The sequence below is a fragment of the Lagenorhynchus albirostris genome, chromosome 20, assembly GCF_949774975.1.
Source record: "Lagenorhynchus albirostris chromosome 20, mLagAlb1.1, whole genome shotgun sequence".
NCBI lineage: Eukaryota > Metazoa > Chordata > Mammalia > Artiodactyla > Delphinidae > Lagenorhynchus > Lagenorhynchus albirostris.
In genome coordinates this window covers 17,271,136-17,282,459 of record NC_083114.1, presented here as the reverse complement: position 1 = coordinate 17,282,459, position 11,324 = coordinate 17,271,136, and the positions used below count along the sequence as shown (strand labels likewise).

At 38.4% G+C, this 11,324-nt stretch overlaps 1 protein-coding gene across 3 annotated transcripts in view; it reads right to left on the bottom strand.

Annotated features, from left to right (window-relative positions):
* Positions 1-391: 391 nt before the first annotated feature.
* Positions 392-11,324, bottom strand: part of NF1 (neurofibromin 1) — a 250,631-nt gene continuing 239,698 nt past the window's right edge. For 2 of the 3 annotated variants that reach the window (XM_060134148.1, XM_060134149.1), the window contains one exon: positions 392-4,083. In XM_060134148.1, coding sequence (XP_059990131.1) covers positions 3,941-4,083 — 143 coding nt within the window. In that variant the 3' untranslated portion in view covers positions 392-3,940. Of the gene's footprint in view, positions 4,084-10,407; positions 10,474-11,324 lie in introns of all 3 variants that reach the window. The other variant, XM_060134147.1, reaches the window with a different exon arrangement.

Below are 11,324 nucleotides of genomic sequence, written 5' to 3'. Positions count from 1 at the left end.
ACTCAGGCTTAACTGATTTTTCGGGTCTTCTCATCTCTTTTTGAAGGCTCCTGTGTCATGTAAAATTTATATTAAATAAATGTGTGTGCTTTTCTCCTATTAATTTATCAGTTTAATTTTCAGACTCAGCCAGAGACCCTAGGAGGCTCAAGGGAAACTTTTTTCTCCCCTACACATTTCACCAAAATTATTTTACCTTTCGTTTAGAGAGGTTCTGGAAATAGAACGGTCCTTCCCATGGAGCAGGGGTGGTGATGGTGGTTTGAGGAGAACCTAAGACATCCTTAAAAGAAAGGAAATGGCCTTAATGTTTCAAAAGATCAGGGAGGAGTGCGGGGAAGTGAGAAAACAGAGCTGATGCATGTGAAGAAATTAAATAACTCCCCACATCTTAGAGCAGATTGAATTTGCATTTTACTTAAAAAAAAAGGGGAGGAGTACATACACAGGGAGGAAAATGGGACGGGAACAACAATGATCTGAAATGGATTTCTACAGTTTTCCCCTACAATGGTAGATTTTGTCTGTTGGGCAGTATTTCTCCTGCTGGCGTACAACTGCTTACAATTAACGAGGTTGTAGACAAGGGAACTGCCAAAGTTTGGGCCTGAATGGAAAAGAGAGGAAGTTATCATATACAATGTAAGTTTACAATACACAGCATTTTCTTTAAATGATGTAACGCAGTCGCAGGAAGAAGTTAACAGTACTAACACGAGAATAATCAAATTTTTGTTTGTTATCCATGTACAGCAACTAACTGCTTTACAAAAAAGCAAAATAATACAATATATCATCACAGGTATTTACAGTGTAGTAAATATACTTTTCTGTCAAATTTTACACAAACTATTTACAGGTGAATATACTGCATTAAAAAAAACTGTGTGGCTGACACTAAGAGTGAATTTTTGTATTAAGTCCATTGCATAACATTGAATAAGACATGCCTCATTATGCCTGGGTTGGGGGTGGGATGTAAAAACAAAACCAAAAAAACCAGAAAAGCCAAAACAAAACTGAAAACCCCTAAAACCCACTGAGCAGGGAGGGTTGCCGGCTTACAGTCTGTCTCCCCCAGGACATCCGTTCATGGGGGTGGCAGCTGGCTGTTCTCTGTGGTGTCCTCAGCCCTGGCCCAGGACCTGCGCAGAGCCGGCACCCAGTAACGGACAGGTGCTGAGTGGATGCAGGACAGAGCACTTGCCACTTCCCCCAAAGCTAGTGAACTGGGTCTCGGTGCTGGCAAACAAGGGCACACCCCTGGGACAGGGCAGTGATAAAACAGGGAGATCATGCATGCCAGAAAACATGGTGAGTTAATGTTTTCCTTTTTAAAAAGTCAGGGGAAACACCCACAAACCCCAAACAAATTACTTTATAGAACTTACATCCAATTATGCAAAATAGGCAACCTACTATGAACTTCAGAATTTCTTGTGCAGGTTATAAGTATGAGGCCTAAAAAACAGTTTCATTTCTCAGAGGAAGCATACTGCTGAGAGATTTATCTCATGTGCATTTCAGTTTCTTGGAAAGCTGGATTTTCCTCAAAAGGCAGAAGTTCTTCAAACAAGGTAAATCTTAAACCTTAATAAGTTTTCAAATTCCCAGGATATACTGGTAAAAAGTATTTTTGCAATTCAAAGAAGGCTCAATTTTGATTTGTGCAATGCAGATCATTAATTTCATGAGGTACTTCAAGTGAATTCATCCATTCATTACACTAGAGGGAAATAACGAATAAATTTAAGACATAGCATACCTTGGAAAACTTGTTTATGGACAGATCAATATTTTTAACGGTAAACCTTTGGAAGTTCCTCTATTTTGATAGGAGAAGGAAAATAGCATAACACTACCCACTGTCATTGCACCAAACCAACAACAAAGAGGGAAAAACATGGAACCAAAATGATTAAAGGCTCACATCTGCCTTTTATTCCAGGAGCCAGGAAGTTGTGATGCCCATCCCAGAAGCTCTGGGGTGTGGGGGAACGTGGACCTTACCAGCAGCTTGGCATCCTTGGCACCGGGCTGTTAATGATCTGTTTCTAAACTCAGCTCTAGTCTTAATTCCTTATCGTCTCAGTTGCTCTGTTATTATAAACATTCTATTCTAATGAAGCGTCTACAATAGTTAAAAACAAAAGTTTAGTTAATTGCACCTGTCTTCAATATTTTCCAACAATTCAGTGTCAAAATAACTATGAACACTAAAGTTTTTTTCATTTTGGCTAACGGTTCTTACTTTTCCCAGGACTGTAAACAAATTAAAAAAATTAAATTCTTGTTATTTCTGAATATCAAAAGCAATTTTATTTACATTAACATATTACATTGTTACTGTGTGGATAAATGTGAAATGTGTTATATTATTAAAATCAGAACATTTAAATGTACCATTGATTTAGCTGTGGAATTTAATTTACTGAAATCCACTCATGAAATAGCACTTCAGGAAACTCCCCCTCCCCTAGGTTTCTTCTTCTCTCCCAAAGCCATTACACCTTAACATATAAAGGGAACCCAGGAATAGGGGGATAATATCTTCTTGTAATAAATATGGTTTAGTCCTAAATTGGAACATCCAGATACTAATATATTCACTGAAGTCAAATTATTTTGCACACTGCAGGTACCACAAAGAAATTGGATCTGCATTACTATAGAAATTCCAATGCCATGATAATCCATACCATTCAGTATAGCAGCAACTCTTAAGGTCCCCTATCGTCATAATAATGCAGGTTGACCAGTCTTTTCACAGTGATTAAATGCAATTCTATCATATAGAACCCAAATGTTTTTGCTAGAGATTCCTGACTTTTTTGGAGGGGAGAGGAAAGATTACAAGACATTTAAAATACATCTCATCAAAAAATTTTTGATAATATACACCACACTCTATGTTTCTGGGAAAATTATTAAACAAGATAAAAGCATCGTCTACTCTAATAGTCACGTACCATTCCATTTTGTTTGGAGCTAATGCAACCATCTACGGAAATTACCTCCTAGGAACAATTTGCAACACTCTGTTCACTGATTACCCTGCTCGGAATTATTTAGGAAAGAAGAAGAGGAGGGGAAAAATGTATAATTACTATACTTAGTATAGTTTTGGCTTACAAAAACAAAAAACGACTTTTAGCATATTTAAAGATTAAAAGATAATCAACTGGAAAAAAATATAAACTAGTTTGGATGACTGAGTTTGGATAAGGCCTCAGAACTCATCTCTTTAATTCGGTAATGTTAAGATACATGTGGTTACGCTTATTTTCCTGTAATTATTGCTAATACTCAAGTGTTAGTATTTCTTAAGAACCCACTACAAAATACTAAATCCCTCCTCCCCCACCCCCCAAAGTACCTCGCCTGTGGCTTTATGGTATGAAGTCACTGAGGCTTGACCTCTATGGTTCTTCAGTTTTGTAAGGTAAAAAAAAGTCCACAGCTAAAAGTCAGATTAAACATACTGGGGTTATATTATTATTTCTCCCATTAACTTCTATCTTGAAAAGTGTGTAAATAAGACTAACACTTTACTTTGTATGTTGAAGAAGGGGAAAACATAGAAGGCAGAGCTCTGTGCAAATGGCTTTCATAGCTGGCCAGTAGTAGCAGTATTCAAGAAATCATCCTCTCTCACAATTGGGATGTTCTCAGTTCAAGTGTCCTGACCTCCCACTTTCTTTGCAGTTGTTCTGAACACTTGCTTAAACCAGACAAACCAAAAGTAGAAGAAAAAAAAGTTAAAGAAAAAAGCAGCATTAAATTTAGGCAACGCTTCCAAGAGTTGATCATCTGGCAACATGGCAGACTGGATGGGCTCATTATAAAACATGAAGTGCAGCATCACAGCACGGTGGTGAGGGGTCACTAGTGAAGAGCCCGTATAAGTTAAGTCTGTTTGAAAACGGAAAGAAAGAAAGCTTCACACGATCTTCTTAATGCTATTACGTTTGAAACTGCCAGCGCTTCTTTGCTTCTGCACCTGGCTTGCGGATCCATGACGAGTTCGCCCACTGTTACAGTGCCCAGTGGTAGGGGAGAGTTCAACATTCTCCTTGTCGATTCCTGGAGAGAAACAGAGCAGCCAGTTACCCCCTCTCCTGTGGTGTTGAGCTCCAGGACTGAATCTCACGATTTGTATACGAGATACAAGCTGGTGTATTGTTTTTGCATTCATTTTAATAGTCAGTTGCTAGAGTGTTTACAAAGATCTTGTCACACAGAAAACCTCACACTTTGTTAAGCAAAATTTGCTATCATGGCAGAAAAATAGCATAAGGAAAAAAAAAACAAAACAGAGAAGTTGCAAGGAAAAGCTAGAGGCAGGCAGGATTGAGCTGAATGAAAGGCTAGCAGCCACCAAAGACTAGAACGCCTTCCTCCAAATCAAAACAGAAGCTTCCAGCCGAGGTCAGCTTCTAGCCACGTAGCCTTACTGGTGTTCTATACACAGAATATATTCTGTAGTTGCAGAAGGTACAGAAATTCATCATTTCAAAGAAAGGCAGATGCTTTTTATTTTTTAAATCACAGTGCCTACCCCAAAGGAACTCAAATATTTACTGAGAAAATAATATATCAAAAAGGTCATACTGTAGAATTTTTGCTTTGATCTTCTTTTCAACTCTGGCAAGTCATTTTTTGTTCTGTACCGTAAACAGATGCCATTTATTTCTCTCATGGAGGAGATTAAACCTCCCCAAACTGGGCCCTACAACGTATTTTTATAAATCATCTAATTAGTAACTTCATAAAAGTAACTAGAAGCAAAAACAAGGTATTTTTTACTCATCAGATTAATAAAGATTACAAATTCGACAGGTAACAGAATAGTGGTTACCTCTGGGGAAGAAGTGACTGGAAAGGGGCATGAGGATGGTTTCTTGGGGTGCTGGCAATGTTGTTTCTTGATCTGGATTTTTAAGTATGTTTACTTCTTAAAAGTTCATTAGGTTGTAAGTTTATAATCTGTGTGCTTTTCTGCCATACTTGAATAAAATTTACTAAAATAATTAGACCGATTATACCCACCTTTGACATAACTACTGGTAGGAAAGCAAAAAGTATTTCAGCAATTTGTATCAAAATGTAAAGTACTGATTGATATTTACTGATACAGAAAAATGACCATAATTTTGGATTAGGGGGAAAAAATCCACATACGGGGAAAATAAACAAACAAACAAAAAGGCTGGGGAAACATTTGCCACAAAATGTTATCTCTGGATGGTGTGATTTCAGGTAATTTTTACTTTATTCTTTTTTTTTCTGGCTGAGCCACACGGCTTGCAGAACCTTAGTTCCTTGAACCCATGCCCCTTGCAACGGAAGCGTGGAGTCCTAACCACTGGACCACCAGGGAATTCCCTGCTTTATTCTTATCTGTACCATCTGAATTTTAAAATAAATAGTAAATTTGACAATGGAAAAACTTCTATTTTTGGACAAAAAATAGTACGTCAAGTCAAAAAGTATTTACGTTACTGAACATGTACATAGACCCACACATCTATTTGTTTGTTGGTTCTTGAACAGGAAATGGATCTGTGATGACCTCCTTCTAGGAGCCACACATCTTTGTTTGGATTCAGCCTTGAATTCAACTCAGAGTATGAGGCATCTACAGGCACATGGTCTGATTTACACAGGCTCCACAGAGGTTTGCTGTCTTGAGCTTATCAAAGGAACACTGGCATATGACAAAGTGCACTGGGCTGGGAGTGTGAGTGCATCATTAAAAATGTCAGCAACACCTCTCCAGGAGGCAAGCATAGTGAACCCACTCTTGAATCTGTTCCAATCTAATCCTACGGGTAGAAAGATAAACGGAAGAAAGTACACTGTGATGTTCAAAGAACTTTTCTCTGGGTAGCAGAATTCTGGATCTCTTCTGCATATTTATTTGCATCTTCTCCAGAGCTATTTAGAAAAGAAATAACAAAATTGAAAGGAGACTGCTCATCATCCCTTGAATGCGCCTTGAACTCTAATGTGTATTTGTGTAGCTCTTTCAATTGCTTTACCAATCTCTACAAGATAAAATGCAACCCGTATTTTTTCTCTTTTTTTTTTTTTTTTTTTTTTTTGCGGTACGCGGGCCTCTCACTGCTGTGGCCTCTCCTGTTGCGGAGCACAGGCTCCGGACGCGCAGGCCCAGCGGCCATGGCTCACGGGCCCAGCCGCTCCGCGGCATGTGGGATCTTCCCGGACCGGGGCACGAACCCGTGTCCCCTGCATCGGCAGGTGGACTCTCAACCAGTGTGCCACCAGGGAAGCCCCTTCTGCCTGTTTTTATATGGCATTTATATTTTGCCTATATTATCACAACTTGTGTATATGTCATATTTTCTCTACTAGAATAAAAGCAACTAGAAGGGCAAAGATCGTTTATCATGCATTTTTATCTTCCTATAAGATCTAGTTGACGTCGTTTTCAACAAACATTGGTTGAACCGATGTTTCCATTTTTAAATGTGATGGCTGCAATTCAGAGCCAAAAAGCATGCAACCCCTGATCTCCAGTGGGCTGGCGCCATATTTTTATTGGAAAAGACAGTTTTTTCCAGCTTCTTCCATCTGAAGTGATCATGAACTTGTCTGAGTATTTGACTTTCCATTTCCTCAAATTTGCATGTGGTCTAAAAGTTCAAGTCCAATAGTTCCTTATCTAAGTTTATTTCCTTAATAGGAAATAAGATTCGGGCAAAACTAGAACTTTAAAGATAAGGGTTTGAAACAACCAGGGGACGGTCATCAGGAGGGACACAGTGCTGATGACCACTGGAGGGCCAGTAGCCCTCTGCCAGCAATCTGCCACTCCGGGGCTCTTTCTCGTGTGACCACCTTTGGTGCAGCCTTGCCACTGCTGGACTACGGCTCATTCTGGGGGTGGGGGGGGCAGAGCAGTCATCACACTGCAAGGTGGCAAAGCTACTATTTGAGGACAAGGGCCTGTTCAGTTTAATTCTTAAGAATTAAAATTATATAAATTATAATCAGAGTAAGTCACTAGGGTGAAGGTTTTTCTTCAAAGACATACTAAGAATATTCCATTTCCTGTTTTGTTAAGCAAGTAACCGGGACTGTCACTGATAACCCAAAGCTTCAATGCTATGTGAGAGGCTGATGTCCCACTTTTACTCAATTTTCATCTCAATTCATTACCTGTTTTTGTGTATATGTTTTCTTCCTACTTAGTGACCCAACCCTACAAGTCACACACAGGTAAATGTGGCATGATGGTGATTCCTAAGTTCAACTTCACAGCAAAGGTGTTTTATTTAAGGATTTAAGGAGAAGCTGACATAAAAATCTTGGAGGTTTTTTAAAAAAAGCATTATATTTATACCAAGAGATAGCACCTTGAAAAAAACCAGGTTAGTATGAAACAGAATGATACCCGTATCCTGGATTCTAAGCATAATTCTCACTTTTGAGAATGTTGGCAGCATTCTTCTTTTTAACCCTCTGAAAATAAATCTAGAAACCTTTCTAGAATGTAGTGAAGGGTTTGGTCTCAACATTCTATAGGAAAAACTCTCAGATTATCAGCCTGACTGCCCAATTGGAGACAGCTCCATCTTGCTTTGGTGCATATACTGTATTTTAAATTGGTGAGCAGACCTTGGTGCTGCACTCTGCTCATCAAGGCCGCTTGAAGGCTTTGCATCCTGGTCTCTCTTATGCCCCTAAGCACTGGCTTTCCCTTCTGACTCTCAGTGGGCACAAAAGCAGAAATCCATGAGGTGACAGAAATCCAAAGGCCACCACCCAAGTGAAATAAAGGTAAAAACCTCTGTGGTCCTGACTTGCTAGTTTAAATTCCTTTAGATATGCTGTGGTTAAGCATGCAGCCAGTTACAAACAACATGCAGGGCAGAAGAAGCTGAAGATTCTCTACAGCAGTGTATGAATAAGCACTGTGCTTCAGTGAACTGTGGTAGTTCCAGATAAAGATAAAATCCTAAATAAAAGGTGTTATTGGCCAAAATTCAGTGAATTAAGAGGGAAAAAATTATTAGATTACACTATAGTTAAATAACATATATAAATAACTTACATATCTATTATATGTCTATCTCCTCTGCTCAAACATGAGTTCCTTGAAGGCAGGTATCAGGGTTTATTTTGACAACTAGGGATATAGTTCCAGGCTGACAAATAATTTTTAAAAAGTCACCTATTTTTTTAAACACCAAAATGATTTCTCAAACTAGAACCTAATATTTTCATGAAATAATAAAAGGATCGAATCCCTTTTAGCTCTTGAGAAGCTGAGGAAAAATGGGTTAGGTGATTTGTGAGAAGTTATTCAACAAAAATGAAAGACATAATAATCCAAACCTCCCACCACCTGCACAAGGCGACAGTAAGTTCCCTGAATCTGCATTGCTTAGTTTATCACATATATCACATGGCAAACCTGTCAGAAAACTCTTATTGCATCTATGAGAAGGCAAAGCTGTCAGAAGGCTCATTTGTTACACATACAGTGAGGCACAACAGAAGACCCAGGTTCCAGTCTGTTTGGATCAGAACTCTTATTTGGTTTCAGTTCTTAATCTGGCAATTAAAAATAACAGTAGACGTGCCTATTTCAAAGGATTGTTAGAAGAATCAGATAGGCTAGGTGAAGACTTTTTGCACACAGATAATTACAGCATAAATTAAGATGTTCCTAATACCTGAAAAAAAAAAAGACCAAGTGAAGTACTGAAAGGAATTGTAGAACAAACGCAAAGGACTCGAATTTTATACTAGAAATTGTAAAATTACTGACGCTAATGTAAATAAGCAAGAAATATGTCTTCTTAGAAGAAAAGATAACTATAGCTTGTTCTTATGCTATAGTAATACACTGATGGGAATGTGTTAAACATATATTTAGAAAATTCATATTTTGAGCTAGATATACAAAAGAGTAACTATAAGAATTTTAAAAATATTTGTAATGGTCTTTCATCAATTGCTAACACCTCTTTTTCTATACAGGTCTAATCTTTCTGTATACTAATCACTGAAAAGTAAAGAAAGAAAAGGCATCTTTTATAAATTAGACATAAGGGTATCACATTTTTTTCTTCTTAGTCCTTTGAGCTAACCTTAAGGACCACATTCCTTTCTTTTTTTTTTTTTTTGCGGTACGCGGGCCTCTCACTGCTGTGGCCTCTCCCGTTGCGGAGCACAGGCTCCGGATGCGCAGGCTCAGCGGCCATGGCTCATGGGCCCAGCCGCTCTGTGGCATGTGGGATCTTCCCGGACTGGGGCACGAACCCGTGTCCCCGGCATCGGCAGGCAGACTCTCAACCACTGCACCACCAGGGAAGCCCCATATTCCTTTCTTTTTAACACGGGTGACAGAGTGGACAGCCAGCTTTAATTTCTACGGAAATGCTGGGGTTGGCTTTGTATCTATATTGGGGAAAATAACTACTTCCTAAGCTAAAAACTCTTCCCCAAACCACATACCCTCCTTTCTCTATTAACTCTCCCTGGAGTTTCTTGTTAACCTGCCTGTGTTAGTCCAGGGCTGCGACTGCATCTTCAGTGTTCAGGGGGAGCATGAACAGCTCTTTCATCAAGACAAGTCTCAGCCCTGTGGCACCGTAAGCATCCAGACCTTACAGTAATGGCCTTACAGATTCTTTAGGTGCCTGAACCAGACTCTGCTTACAGGGATTGGTGAATGAAGCCTCATGCCATGTGCCCAGGATGAGCGCAGGGTAAGCAGTATTTCGTGCAAAGATGACAAAAGTAAAGAGTACCTTGATGAGGCAACAGCTGCATGAAAACTGCTGATTTAGAGCAAGGCAGAGAAGCTTCACAGACACAGAATGGAAGAAAAAACAAAAGTGAGTGATATCTGTAAGATTTTTAAAGGGTGAAATATGATTAGATACTGGATAATTATTATCTTCCTTGGTTTTCAGGAGGATTCTTGTTTTAATTACTGAACTCTGACCATTAACTTCCCAAACGTTACAATCTCTAAATAAATGGCCAAACTTACAATTTTACAGATAGATGTGTTTTTACCACCTTTATTAGAAGTAAGAATTTTAGTGTAAATCAAGAATTACAATAAAAAATGAAATGGAAAATTAGCAGAAATTACACCAAGCAATTGCTCAGTTTAAAATTATTTTTTTCCCTTAAATATGGGGTAATAACAAAGAAAAAAGAAGAAAAACTAAATCAAGAATATACCAAATAAAGGTCTGGGATACGGTAAGCAGTTCCCTAAAACATTAAAATTGTTTTGGAGATTTTATGTAGTCTCAAAATAGAGGCCTCTAAGTTTCTTCTAAGAGGGAGACATTTTAAACCTGGTAAACACAGCAGAAGTGTGACTAAGTCTACCCTTTGGAGAAATGGTTTTGATAAACTAACCTTTTCTGCACACAGCTGTCAGCACTACTGGGCTAGCTGACCCACCCGGCTTCCTGGGAGGGAGGTCTGCATTACAGAAGCAAAGTGACTGAATAACTGACAGGCCTGGACATAGCCCCAAAATAAAGTGAAAGAAGTGAATTTAAAATAAAGTTCAACTAAATAGGTCTTTGCTCCATACTCTAATACTCTAATTCATACTCTAATACTAACAGTAAAATAACGTGATCAAAGAAAAAAAATTAAAGTTTTTTTTTCCAAGTGAAAAAACATTTAAAATAGATCACAGGCTTATTTTTGTTAAAAAATTATAAAATATGTGACCTCACATATTTTTGAGGTCAAAGATATATTATAAAACTTTTGCCATAATTATTACCTGATTTTTCCGAACAGATGTCCCTTTGAATGATCAGAATAGTTTACAGTATAAGGTACAACATAAGTACAAAAGAGATCACGAAAGAGGGCAAAATAGTTATTTGTGTATACTTTGCCACTCTTACTGTTCTGAAATCTATTTGAGGGCAGGTCTCATGTCCTAGTAGCCCCCACCACTCCCTTGGGTCTAACAGAGTCCCTTGCATGTAGTAAACAATGAATATCTGGGATAATTCAAGATAAAATCTGGATTTCGGGTTATTTTCTTCAGAGCATTGTAGTATTAATCTCGTACTTAAAAATCAAAGAACTTGTGTACACAAAGAATTTGTTAAACAACATGACTCAGAAGGAAATAACAACTTTAGCTGAAACCGAATACTGAGATCCACAGGCAAAAACTGTCAAGTCTCTGGGGACCAGGGTCTCTCTCATCTTTAAATGTTCCAGAGTACCTAGTGTATACCTACAAAATAGGTGTCCGAATGTTTACTGAATTAAATTACAGTGTGAAAAATATTAGGAGGTCTCGGTAG